Source organism: Vigna unguiculata, chromosome 7 (assembly GCF_004118075.2).
Source record: "Vigna unguiculata cultivar IT97K-499-35 chromosome 7, ASM411807v1, whole genome shotgun sequence".
Taxonomy (NCBI): domain Eukaryota; kingdom Viridiplantae; phylum Streptophyta; class Magnoliopsida; order Fabales; family Fabaceae; genus Vigna; species Vigna unguiculata.
Window position 1 is genome coordinate 37876256 of NC_040285.1, and position 14157 is coordinate 37890412.

The window sequence follows — 14157 nt, forward strand, 5'->3', positions numbered from 1 at the left end:
ATAGCTTATTTTACCAGAAATCAACCCTCGATTGCACCAGTCAGGTTTTCACATAAAAAGTCTCAACAAGGTGACAACTTTCGTGTAACCCACGGAAGGATATGGAAAAGGGTCTCTTAGAGAAGGAAAATGGTGGTTCAGGTGAAATAAGATGGAATGTGTTTGTTGAAGAGGTGAAAAGGGTCGGTTATTTGGCCGGTCCTATGGTTACCGTGACTCTGTCACAGTATTTTCTGCAAATAATATCATTGATGATGGTTGGTCATTTGGGTAAGCTTGCTCTCTCCAGCACAGCCATTGCCATCTCTATCTGTGCTGTATCTGGCTTCAGTGTTATCGTAAGTCTTATGTTTCTATTATCACACCATTATAATATGAGATAGTCTTCTATCAAAGGAGGGGAATTTATTTTTAAAAAAAGTTATCTATTTTTTTTTTTTATGTTCTGAATGCTGTTGTTTCTTTAACTCTCATGGGATATTGAAATGGATGCATGTGGTAGTTGTTGTGAATTGTGTGTGAGATATGAGAATTAAGTGCATTTTGATTTTTGTCAAACAGTTTGGAATGTCATGTGCACTGGAAACTCAATGTGGGCAAGCATATGGAGCGCAGCAATACAGAAAATTTGGTGTTCAAATTTACACTGCAATTGTCTCGCTTGCTTTATCCTGTGTTCCTCTGAGTCTTTTGTGGGTGTACTTGGGGAAGCTGCTCAATGTACTTGGCCAAGACCCTTTGATTTCACAAGAAGCTGGAAAATTTGCTATGTGCATGATCCCTGCTCTCTTTGGTTACGCAGCACTTCAGACCTTGGTGCGATTCTTTTTGATGCAAAGCCTGATCAGTCCCCTTGTCATAAGTTCCTCCATTACTCTTCTCTTCCATGTGCCTTTCAGTTGGTTAATGATTTTTAAATCTGGACTCGGTAACTTTGGAGCAGCATTTGCTATCAGCACTTCATACTGGCTGAATGTGATTTTACTTGGATTATATATGAAATTCTCTGCTCAATGTGAAAAGACTCGAGTCCCAATTTCAATGGAACTATTCAATGGGATTGGAGAATTCATTCGCTATGCCATTCCTTCTGCTGGAATGATTTGGTAAGGTTCTTCCTCTTGTATTTGATCTTTTATGTTGTGTGTGTTTTTATTAGCCCTTAAACTTTCACCCTTGGTTTGTTTCATACATATTTGATCATTGCAGCCTTGAATGGTGGTCATTTGAGCTACTAATCTTGCTTTCTGGTCTTCTACCGAATCCAGAACTAGAAACTTCAGTCTTATCCATATGGTATGCAACTAGTCTTAATCCTCTTGACATGGATGGTTTTGTGTGTCTCAAAATCTGCGTTGAAATTGTTACTCGCAGCCAGATATTGAATTGATTCATTGAAGTGATGCTGATTTGTTGTTAACTATTTTCTGACCAGCTTAAACATCACCACAACAATCTACACGATCCCAGAATCAATTGGCTCAGCTGCAAGGTTTTGATTAACGTTAATCTGTGTATATAGTAAGAATTTTTTTTCTCTCTTTCTGATTGATTTCTCTATTGGGTTGTTATTCAGCACTAGAATTTCAAATGCTTTAGGAGCTGGAAGTCCACAGTCAGCACGAGTATGTGTTTATGCTGCCATGACTCTTGCAACTTCCGAGGCTATTCTGGTGAGCTCAATCATTTTTGCTTGCAGGCATATTTTGGGTTATGTATTTACCAATGATCAGGACGTGGCGGATTATGTCATGAGTATGGCTCCTCTCTTGAGTCTTTCTGTTATAATGGATTCCTTACATGGTACCCTGTCAGGTTGGCTCTTGTTTCAACTACTTTTCAATACAAAACACTCTTGTTGTACAATGGAATCTGAGTTGTGCCATAAAATATAATTCTGTAATACTTGTCCATTGCAGGTATTGCTAGAGGATGTGGATGGCAGCACTTAGGAGCATATGTAAACCTTGGAGCCTATTATGTTTTTGGAATTCCACCTGCTGCTATATTGGGTTTCTGTTTTCCACTAGCAGGAAAAGGGTTGTGGATTGGAATACTGACTGGTGCAACCTGTCAAACAGTTATGCTATCTCTCATAACAATATTTACAAACTGGGAAGAACAGGTTTGCCTCCATTTCCCCAAATCTTGTCACTCTGCACTTGACACGGTCCAAAAACACCATGTTCACAATGTTATGTATTCTCAAATAGAAAACCAAACTTTCTGAATATGATGTTTAAAACAGAGAAATGATCTCTTATATTCAAAGAAAAAGTATTATCTTAACCCGTGCAATCTTATTAAGATTCAGATTTCACATGCATTTGTAAGTTTGGCTTTTAGAGCACACATGTGCCACTAAGTACTTCCTAAATTGTACTTATTTGTGGAATCTCTGTGATTGCAGGCAATTAAAGCAAGGGAAAGGATATTTCAGGGAAGTTCTTCTGTAGAAGATGCGTTGGTTTAAGCAAAAGGTTTCTTATCCATTTGGTAAAGCATATAGCTTTGGTTGCAGAAAAGATCAAATTTGAGTTACTTTTAGTTTGTAGGGAAAAATATTTTCACAACATGACGAGTGTAACAATATTTTGTTACCTTTTTCTAACCCAATTTTGTAAGAGGTTTTGTAACTAATTTCCAAAAAGTAAAAGTACTTGGCTGGATTCACAGCACTTTTATTTCCTTCTATGCTGAGTGTAAGTAAATACTAATTGAATTCGTTTTTATGGTACGCCAATTATTTTTGTTACTTTATATTAATTTAAAATCATTGATATTAGTTTTATGAGAAATGATTTTTTTGACAATTGAATTTTATAATTTGAGATGACATGTTTTAAATGGTTTTTATTTTTTATTTTTTCCTTTATTTTATATTTTAAAATTATTTAGAAAATGATATCTCAAATTGTACGACAAAGTTATTAAAATATCAGTGTCCTTAGTTTTATATCGTGTAAAAAAAAACATAATACCTTTTAATATTACATATTATTTAGATATATTTTAATTATTGGTTCGTATAAAAACAAACCATATTAAATATTAGGTGCGAATACCAGTTGAATTTGTATTGTGCTATTTGAAACCAAATGCGTATAAATATAGTAAAACTAAGGTTATACATTAATAACTATTACACTAGTTCATAAGCAAATTTCGAGCCAAGATCCATTAACATCGGTTTTTGTAACTCAAAAAAGAATAGTCAAATTGAAATTTTCAATTTGGGTTGGGTTTGTCACGTGACTATTCAAAATTAAACAAAACATTGTGGTACCTTGTTTATCCTTCACCGCAATATAATTAAAAAATATAGATAAATTTTAAGATTTCGTCACCTACCTCCAACTAAACACTTCGACTTCTAGCAGAAAACAAAATTAACATTGTTTACAATTTTACTTTAAAAAAAAATGTAATGAATGTTTTTTTATTTGTCACTTCTTAGCGTTTTTAAAAAGTTTTATTTAAAATTATTTTAATGAATTTTTGTTTAATTTATTTTTTGGAAATAACTCTTGAATTTTTTTTAAAGTAGTTGGCAAAATTAACTATTTATTTCGTTAAGTTTATGTTAAATCAAGGACTTATATTATAATTAAACAACATTTCAATAAACTGCTTTAATATAAATCGATAATGAAGTCATTTTGTAATTTGTTTAGCTTCAAAATATTAATAGCTAGAAATAGTTTTTTATGTTTCTTTAGTTATATACTTCGTGCTGCTGTATAAACCTTTCTAATATTAATTAAAGTTTTTTATAATAAAATTATATTTGTTTAAAGAAATCAAGTGTAGTTGAAAATTTATCGATTGGAGTTATAATCGATTTTATGAGATTACTTTAAAGAAGGTGTCCAAATATGTGATCAACGCTCGCCTACCGTTTGTGTAAGATTATTTTGAAGAAAGTGTTAGAGATGTGATCAACATTTGCCTACGACTCGTGTCAGATTATTTTGAAGAAGATCTTTATTCATGCAATCAGTAACCGCTCGAGCTGAACGGTTCCCTCAGTACCCGTAATTGGACTGTCCGCAAAATTTCATTCGAATTCTTTATATAAATTATGGGTCACACTGTCTGATAAATCATGTCGAACGACGTCAAAATGAATTGATTAATCTTATAATTAACATAAATAAGATGAGTAATCAATATTAAAAAACAATTGACCCATAATTAAGTTTAAGTAAGAAACTATAAATACAAATAAAAAGTATTATTACTGAAAAAATTTCTAACATTAATAAAAAAAAATCGTTCTACTAATTAAATATATATAATCTATATGAGAAAATCTTTATATATTAAAAATTGTTTATAAAGAAGTGCCACGCAGGCATAAACCTCTATTATCAGCTTCAGACTGTTCCCAACGCCATCACTATCTTTGTCATTTGGCAAAAAGCTGATCGAAACAAAAATTATACCAATATATTTATTAAATTTTATTTTTTATTCAAATTAATATAAAACTAAATTTATTTAAATTTATTTCACATTCAATTTTAATTCAAATTATTTTTAAATTTTAAATTTATTTGTTTTTGATCGTTAGATAAACTAGTTCAATTTTTCTTAAATTATATAATTGTTATTTTTATACCAACTAAAATATTTGTATAAAAATTATTGAATTTTACACATTTTAAAAATATACAATTGTTTAAAATCTAACTTCAAATAAAAAACAATATTAAGGTTTGATGTAATAAAATATCAATATAATTTATGAATTTTTTTGTTATTAGTATTATTTTCTATTAACAACTTTAAAACAATTTTAAATAAAGTTTAATGTAAAATATAAATTAAAATAAACTTAATATTGTTAAAAATATTTACTTGAAATATCAATTTTGATAGATATATTTATACACATTTATATAGAAATTAAATTTGGTTTCAATTTGGAAAGGGACAAAATTGTACAATTTTTACAAAAATTAGGACTAAATTAAGACAAAAATTAAAATACTGGACCAGATTGAGAATAGAAAAATGACACACAGCATAATAGTGACACGTGGCACTATCATTGTTACCTAGCATAATGTCAGTTTGACACGAGGCAAATTTTTACTCTTTTAAAAATTTTAAAAAAAATAAAAATCAAAATCAAAAAATTCAAGAACTGACACGTGGCATCCCATTATTGAGGGACCAAATTCAAATTTTGCTACAAAAATGTGGACCAAAAGTATAATTTAACCTAAATATAATCAATATGAGAAAATATTTATGTTAGATTTTTAAGGAAGAGTATCACTGTGATATATACAACACCAGACGAGACCTTAGCCTAACCATATCAAGTATTGACAACACTCTCAACCCAAAACTTTAAGGCAATGAGTTTCTTTTTATATAGTGCTCTACTTTCTCATTTATAACCAACTTAGACTCACACTTAAATTCCTAATAATTTATATATAAAAATTAAATTTGATTTCAATTTCGAGAGGGACAAAATTGTTAATTTTTACAAAAATTGGGACTAAATTGAGACAAATTAAAATAAAGGGACCAAATTGAGATTAAGGAAATGACACCTGACGTAATATTATTGCCACATCACTCTGTCATCGTCACGTGGCACGATGACAGCTTGACATGTGACAAATTTTTTTATTTTTTAAAAAAAAAAAAAATCAAAAGTAAAAAAATAAAAAAAAAGATAAAAAAATTCAAAAAATTGAGGAACTGAAACGTGACAATCTAACGGCATCAATCTTAAATTAAGGGAAAGGGTAAACGTGAGATGTTTTAACAAAAAAGGGAACCAACTTGATACTTTTAAAAATTTGGGTATCATTTTGAGATTTTGATTTCAAAATGGAGACCAGAGGCATGATTAAACCAAATTGTTTATAAAGAAGTGCCACGCAGGCATTAACCCCTGTTATCAGCTTCAAACTGTTCCCAACGCCGTCACCGCCCTTGTCATTTGGCAGAAAGCTTTGGTTGGAGATTGAAACGCAGCGGCGTGCAGTTGGGGAGAGAACGAGAGCTGAAGATGGCTGTAAGATCCAAGAAAGAGAAAGAACATCTCAATCTAGTACTTGGTTCCCACCTTGCAACTATCCACGAAACCCTCCAGGTAATAACGACACCATTCCTCTCTCTGTTTTTGTCTACTCTGCTATCTATCACCATCCCTCAACATCTCTTTCTTCACACCCCTTCTAGGTTTTGGATAGAACACCGCCGTCTTCTGCGACCAAAGTTACATGGGACGATGTCATGAAAATGGGTGACCAAGTTTCTAAACAAGCAACCACAGGTCAGCCATTCTTATTTCACTCTCTAAATTTTGTTTCTTTCTAATGCCCTGTTTCAATTTTGCTATCTAGCACTCCCAAAATTAGATCTTTCCCCGTCATTATTTAGTTTTCAGTGTTGCATCACTCACGAGGGTTTTCCGAACAGGGTAAGAGAGATTGCATGAATTGAATTGTGTTGAACATTGTATCAATTCTTAAATTAATGAAAGGGGAAAGATTTTCAATGTTTTTTTTTTGCCTTCTTTTTATTAAGAATTGCACTCTTCGGATATCATAAATTTTCTTTCTAGTTTTTCAATTGTGTTAGTAATTGTGTCTTGCTTTTCTGCAGTGGGAATGCTTTGGACCGGGGAGCAGCCAGAGTCCAAAGCAATTGAGGAAAATATGGCATCATACTTCAACACTCTACAAGGTTTCCTTTTGGTTTCCCATGGTAGTACAGTTGGTGCGGGGCCTACTCTATCTTCTGCTGTTCATGCATCCGTGAAGCAAGTTGTTGATTCCAGCTTCAGGTTGATGAAGGAAACAATCTCTTTATATGGTATGGTGATTATTCATTTATGCTATTCTATGATGATTAGTGACCCTGGTCAGTAGTTATAACACCTTTTTCTCTGTGATTCTGGACTGTCGAATGAATCTAATAGCTAGATGTCTTTTATACACTCTGCCAGACATGTAGAATGGATTCTGTGCTTGAGCTGAGGAGAAAACACGCAACCTGATGATGATTCCATTTCATGATTTAGGTGATAGAGAAAGAGATGGACCTAGCTAAGATATTTAGTTGGTGGTAGAGATGTTTTTTAAGTCCGTCCTATCACGCTATGTTTTCACCACAGAAGTTTTTTATGCCGTTTTTCTTTTTGTGATGTTGAGTGTCATGTCATTAGTTGATCTGGAAGCTATGAAGTCGATTTATGAATAGTGCTAGAAACACAAACTCCCTAATACTCTCTTTTATTGATTCAAATTTATTCGATACTATACTACAAAAGTCGGGGGAGAGATTCATTAAATAAGGTATGGGACCGACCAAATTGTTAATTTCCAGTAAATTTAACGAGTGAGAGTGTGTTAGATAGTGTATTCCTAACATTTTCTTTGATATATACGAGGTATGGTGTTCTGTTGTGATTTGGAGTTTTCTCCCTTTACAAGTATGGTGTTAGAGAATGTATTTCAGTTACTTAATTTATTCTCTGATCAATCTAGTTTAAAATTAAAATTTGATTTAATAAAATCCCAGGATACTTCTGCTTTAATACGCATTGATTAAGGATATTTTTGGTTTTGGAATGCACGCAGCATACTCTAATGAATAGTCTCTAATTATCATATTCTTTTGTAATAATCCCTTTGGATTGTTGACAACTTTTCTCTTTTAATGAAACACCAACAGGGACCCATTCTAAAGACCAGAAACTATCAGTACCACAATTGGTTGGTCCTGTATGGGAAGCATGTTCTGCCCTTAAAAAAACTCCTTCCACAAATGTTACAGCAATTGGGCGAGGAATGACGCAGGTTGCTGTTTCAGTGAAGGATGTTCTTCGTGAGATGAAAGAATTGAAGCCTGCATCATCCAATGATCAAGTTGACAAAACTTCCGGTGAGAGTTGTCCAGAAGCTGCGCCAGAGCCCCATGATGGTAATTCAAGTGAAGATGATATAGGGAATGACTTGTCGCCTGAAGAGATGAAAGTGGCTGAAAGAGCAATTGAGGTGGTCTCAGATACACTTTCATTTATAAAACTACTCATTCACTCCATCATTGGCTTGCTTAAGGTAGAAAAACCAAGCGACAATAGCAGTTTTGTAAATTCGATGGAGAAATTGTTGCAATTGTGTCAAGAACTTGGTCGACAGATTGATGAGATTGGGGCATGTCTTTACCCCCCGCAAGAGATTCCTGCCATCAAGGCAGGTTCGGAGAAAATACTCAGCATTATTGATACTGTGCAAGTGGAGGTAGAACAACTTTTAGGCTCATCAGATGTATTTATGGAGCCATGCAATGGCCTAAGGAGTTCGCTGAGACAGCTTGCATCTGAACTAAGTAATCCTAGTATTGCTGATGAAGCAGCCAGACTGGAAAATATAACATTAACCGATAAGTAGACTCTGACATTAGCCAGGTTCTAGAATGTGTTCAATGAATTTGTCGTTGTAGAACTTCTGAAAATGATCTTTTGAATTTACAATTATATATATATATATATACGAGTGTGCTGGTCGACCTCAGATATCAATAAAATTGCTGAATGCATCTCCCGCATTTGAATATAATTATAATTTCGGTATTAAGATTTCAATTACAATTCCATCAAAATCTAACTGGTTCAGTTCAGTTTCTGTTATAATTCACTTCTTATAGGCACGTTCTTCGGACAATTAAGCTTTATTGCTCTAAACATACGGGCGAGGAGATTCAACTTGAAAAGCCATATTTAGTTGTATTGTACTTTTCTTTTGTGTGTAATTTGAAAATAAAAAGCAAGTTTTTCATTTAAAAATGACCCGACAGACTTGTACGTTTTTGATTCAATTGGAATACAGGAAAAGTAATGCTCTGGTACGAGTAAAAATATACACTACATTACGGTGTGAATGTACATTAACATCTTACTCAGACCGAAAATTCTGGCACGTAATTAAGAGGGGACTAAGGTCATCGTCCAGTAAGCTTGACCATCCATGCGCCACCAAGGTAAAGACCCAATAAAGGTGCTGCTAGAAGAACTTGAGTAAGAGGATCGGTAGATGGCGTAACTATAGCAGCTGCCACTACTGCACCAACCACAACATACCTCCAAATGGATAGCATCTGGTCCCCGGACACCAGTCCAAGTTGTCCCAGTAGAAATTGTATGACAGGTACCTGCAATATGAATTCCTTTAGATTCCATAACTAATAGAGTTTGGAGGTACCTATGTTGTTCAAGATTACTTCTTGTTCTTGTTTCATCAAGCACAGGTAAAACGCACAACTATTTATGCAAAACTAAAATCCAAAGGAATGATTGATTATATATGGAGTGCAAGCAAAAACTATCTTATGAACATTCTTCATCTTAGTAACCATAGCATGCCTTTCTTTCGAATACATAACAGAATCATGTTGCTGGAATGTCCACATTGTTCATAACTCCAAATAGACCCCAAGCAGACATTTTTAAAAATGTAATCATATCAATAACCACTGTCAAGAGTTGGTGTCAGCTAGTGTGTCAAAAAAGGAAGAGAAACCAGGAAGAAAAAATTTACCTGGAAAGATAAGCCTGTACTGAACATAAGCACAAGAACAAATTCAAAGTACTGATCAATGGACCATAATGATTCAACAGCACCTTCAGCGTAGTTAACAAAGAAATTTAAAGCCGCAGGTGTCAGAACTAAGTAGGAGAAAGTTATTCCAGCATAGAAAAGAACTGATGAGCCTAAAACAATTGGCCCTAGAAATCTTCTTTCGGATTTTGTAAGTCCTGGAAGTATAAAGGCTATGATTTCATAGAGGATGATGGGGCTTCCCAAAAGAAGGCCACAGTACCCAGATACCTGCAGTTCAGAGTGACAAAAAATTAATACTATCGAGGTAGCTCCTGCCTTCTTTTATTTTATCTCTTTATTCAGGGTTTGATCCCAACTTATATGGGTATGCAAAAACAGGTTAAATGCACAACATAACACAACACTGCATAAAGATAATAAGATTTTGACTGGTTCTAATGAGATAATAGACTACTAAACCTAGTACAGATAATAGACTAGTTCTAATAAGTTCCTACAGTCCTCACATTATAAGTGTTGCGGGGTTGAAGTAGATCCTAATTCAAATTCTAAGTGGTAATACACAAAGTAGATTTTGTCCATTCAGTCACGAATACGACGTGCCAATGAGATCTTACAAGCAAATTCGAATATTCTATACCAACTATTGAATTTGCTTCAACACTTACTTCAGCCCATGGTAATCCTTGGTCCAATAGGTTTTCATTATCACTCACTTGGGCTTCTCGAGGGGTCGGATTATCAACCCATCATTACCCTGATCTTGAGGGTGCAACCTTCTTGTGATAAAGAAAGATGGTTCACAGCGTTTTCATGCAGCCTATTGCACTTTGAACGTAGTCACGTGAAAGAGATGCCCATCCCTGCAATGAACAAATTGTTGGACAAACTAGTTTCTGCCAAGGTATTATGAGTTGTTTTTCTTGTCTATATTATCTATTAATATAGTTTTTCATATATGCATAACTCTTACAAGTCAAGTTATGATCTTTTATCTCCTTTTTTATCCTTTTACAATTTCAGAGCTTGATAACAATGATTGAAACATAATGAAATGAAGTGATGAAATGGAGCCAGAATGAAGAAGGTAGGATAGTTGGTGGAAGATGGTGGATGGTGGCGGAGTCTGGAGATGGTGGTTGGCCCAACAAAGTGATGAGTGTGTGATTATGGGTAAAAGTGATGTTTGGGGTGAAAATGTTGGTTGAGGTGTTAAAATGGGTTTAATCTTATGACCCAATCCAACTCACCTTGGGTTTGAACACGATTAGGCTGGATTTTTTTCTTTCCTAAATATGAGTCAAACTGAACCTAACTTACTCAACCTATGAGTTAACAGGTTTAAGCTGGGTTGGAGGTAGGTTAACTTGTAACTCACCAATAACAACCCTTTATCATTTTTTCAATCATCATTGTTTACTATGTTTAGTTATGTAGGTTGAGACTTTGGTCTTTTTTAAGACTACAATTTTGTTCAATAGTGTTTGAATGGTTTGGATGCTTAATTCATTTTTGTGCCCAACTATATTGGTTCACACTTTGATTTTAATTGTGGTTAATGTTCATTGAAATAGGTAAATACCTTGATTGTACTGTTTTAAATAGTTGGGTTGAGCAAATCTACATTGATTGTACTACAATATAAGCATGTTGAGGGAACAATACATGCTTAGGTGAGCAAACCTATCAACCCATGGTGGGTCTATCTATATTAGATAATTTTTGGCTCACTAAAAAGTAGATTGAGTTGTGTTGGCTCTTTTAGCTCAACCCATGAAGAGTCAACCTCTACGAGTCGGTTTGACTCACTTTTACATCCCTAGATATATTGCCAAGGGTGGATAACCATTTAAAACCCAAAACAATGTTAACACCCCAAATAGTTAATATGTAATAAGGAATGGTGAAGGAGTGAGTTTAGTGATCAAGTTAGATGTGGGAACAAAAGCATGTACAGGTGATGTGGTCATCGTGGTACCATATCTGATAATGGTTTAGTAGGGTTGGTCGTGAGATGGAGGTGGAAGGCAATGAGAGGTTGCAAAAATGTTGTGGGACCTCCTAGTGTCAATGAGGACGTTACACAAAAATGCTAACTTTAAATGTGAGATTTGGGGGAGGTTGGCCCTTGAGACAAAAATTGCAACTAGATAGGGTATGGGGAAGAGTGATATTAGTATCGGTAAGTGATGGTGGTGTTTTTGGAGTAAGGAGAGAGTGAAAATATCCTTGGTCAAGTATGTATGAGGTAATGGGATCCTCATCGTCTATCATGAGGAGATGGAAATTTTTTGAAGCACATTTGTTATCTAGTAAAAAATTTCATTACAATAGTAGCAGAGGCCTTGGGCCCTTCTTTCTTGCATCCGAACAGTGTTTAACTTTTTGACAGGAAGAGAGTTTTGTGAAGTTGAGGGGACAGTTTTGGGTGTAAGGTGGTTGTGAGGTAGAGTATTGGGATTTCAAGGGTTTAGGTTTGACATCCTTAAGTTACTCTTCCACTAATTTGGCAAAACCAGTAACACGGGAGATTGAATAGGGGTTACCCTACAAGACAAAAGATAAAGGAAATATAAAAGAGAATGAATATTTCATTTCATGTCATCTATTAGAGGGACTGCATCATAAAAAGGGCATCCACTTATCAAGTGGACTTCCCAGCTAGCCCTTTTAGGGAAGTAACCGATTCCATAACACCTATTATATTTGCTTTAGCACTCACTTCAGCCCATAGTAATCCTTAGCCCAGTAGGTTTAATTATCACCTGCTTGGGCTTCTTGAGGGGTTGAGCTATCGGTCCATCACATTCATTCATGAATACTATGCACCATGTGGCTATGAGATCTTACCAATTGATGTGATGGAGTATAAATGAACAAACTGTTTCCATTCTTCTCGATCTTCTAAATCACAGCTTATTTGGATTGAATTTTAAGTTAAGATCTTAGTTAACACAATTAGCACGAGAATAAAGATATTTCAGTTATACTATGCCATTAATCTTATTTGGCAACTAGTTATGAGGCAGACATAAGAACTAAGGCTGCTTTGTACATTCCTGATAAAGCAGGACCAACAACATAAAACACTTGTTTAATTTAATGAAATGTCTACCAGGAAATAAAATATCGCAGCTCATTTGATAAGGAAGGAAGCAACAACCATCTCGGAGATTTATGTAACCTAAGATATCTTACCTTTAAAGATGTAAAGAAAAATTCACCAGGAGCCAGCTGAAGAAATCTTACACCCTGTGATTTAACAGGAGCTTCAAGAATCATTATCAATTCTTTTGAAAATGCAAAGCATCCCATAATGCTAGCTCCAACAGCTAAAACTGATACAAAGATTCTCTGTCGCAGCTCTTCAAGATGATCAAATACACTCATTTCTTTATCATCAGGAAGAAGCTCTTTACTAGGATAAAGAAAATCATAGATAGCACTTCGTTCACCATCTTGCTCAAAATTTCCCTGCACTTCTTCTGATGTACTCTCAAAAAGATCTGTGTTTTCTGACATAAGAATGATCTTAGAATCTTGACCATATCTACTACACTTGAGGAATCATATCACCATAATCATTAATTAACCGGGGAAAAAATTAGCACAATTTCAAATATACCCGCATTAACAATGTTCTCAAGAAACCACCCTAGGATAAGTTGAGCTAAATAGTATAATATGAACAAAAAACAACATTCACCAATCATATTTGGAATTTATCTTCGTAGCATCCTTACACAATATTAGACATAATAAGTCATGTTTGTATAAAATTCTCCATAACTAGGATAAATGACACAAGTTACTTCCACAGGAGAAAACTAAATCTGTAACTCTGTATTTGTTCAAATTAATTTTATTTCATATAAGATTGATTTTTTCTTACACTGTTCTACTATAAGTTTGTGGGTGAGTTTATTCAAAGCGACCTTAATACAACTAAGTCATCCCACATTTTTGTATGTCGTCCAGATCAATCACCATGAATTTATATAACAATATGCAGGTTGATGAACAAGGTTAATATATGCTACAAATAAGAACGCAAATAACAGCACAACTTGAATTCAGCAAAGTTAATTTTTTTCTAAAAACATTTAAGGAATGATATAATCATAACATTAAATTGAAATGACTGAATTCGATGAAACGGGATTCAGTGGTACTTACCGGGCCTTTCTTCAAGGGCAGAGCCCAACCCAATACCGGTTGTACTCAAGTCCTGCTGCTCCTGTCTGAGGTCGTCATCCACAGCCAAGCAAACATAGCTCCTATTCCTCTTCTGTGACAGTGAGAGAGGGAAGTTCAACCCGGATGGGTTTCCGACCCGAATAGATGCTCGGACCGACCCGAACTGAGGAACGACGTTCGCGGGAACCGTGGTGGTTACCAATCCCATGGTGAGCCGTAACATCTTTTGATTTTGTTGGATACGATTTGCTTTGATTCTGGCTTGCTCGCTCACGTTGTGTGTGGCCTCGCCGCCTGATATTTTAACTCTTATAATTCTGCACACAAAGACAAAACTCTTATAATTAGTTTTCGAAAATTAAATTATCGT

At 34.5% G+C, this 14157-nt stretch overlaps 3 protein-coding genes across 4 annotated transcripts; 2 read left to right on the forward strand and 1 right to left on the reverse strand.

Annotated features, from left to right (window-relative positions):
* LOC114191901 (protein DETOXIFICATION 14-like) lies at window positions 1-2695 on the forward strand. The gene is made up of 7 exons (XM_028081349.1): window positions 1-338; window positions 562-1106; window positions 1210-1296; window positions 1436-1492; window positions 1577-1815; window positions 1920-2125; window positions 2411-2695. The coding sequence occupies exons 1-7, from the start codon at window positions 102-104 to the stop codon at window positions 2471-2473; spliced, it is 1434 nt and encodes a 477-aa protein (XP_027937150.1). The 5' UTR covers window positions 1-101; the 3' UTR covers window positions 2474-2695.
* Window positions 2696-5905: 3210 nt separating this feature from the next.
* On the forward strand, window positions 5906-8585 carry LOC114190855. The gene is made up of 4 exons (XM_028079908.1): window positions 5906-6115; window positions 6205-6298; window positions 6631-6840; window positions 7702-8585. The coding sequence occupies exons 1-4, from the start codon at window positions 6032-6034 to the stop codon at window positions 8418-8420; spliced, it is 1107 nt and encodes a 368-aa protein (XP_027935709.1). The 5' UTR covers window positions 5906-6031; the 3' UTR covers window positions 8421-8585.
* Window positions 8586-8781: 196 nt separating this feature from the next.
* LOC114190856 (sec-independent protein translocase protein TATC, chloroplastic) lies at window positions 8782-14099 on the reverse strand. Of its 2 annotated transcripts, none has more exons than XM_028079910.1 (4): window positions 13767-14099; window positions 12789-13096; window positions 9567-9857; window positions 8782-9180 (listed from the first exon to the last, which is right to left on the reverse strand). In XM_028079910.1, exons 1-4 carry the CDS (start codon window positions 14008-14010, stop codon window positions 8971-8973), a joined length of 1053 nt encoding a protein of 350 aa, XP_027935711.1. In that variant the 5' UTR covers window positions 14011-14099; the 3' UTR covers window positions 8782-8970. The 2 variants fall into 2 exon arrangements, with proteins under 2 accessions (XP_027935711.1, XP_027935710.1); XM_028079909.1 differs by having other exon boundaries at window positions 12789-13105; window positions 13767-14097.
* Window positions 14100-14157: the final 58 nt, after the last annotated feature.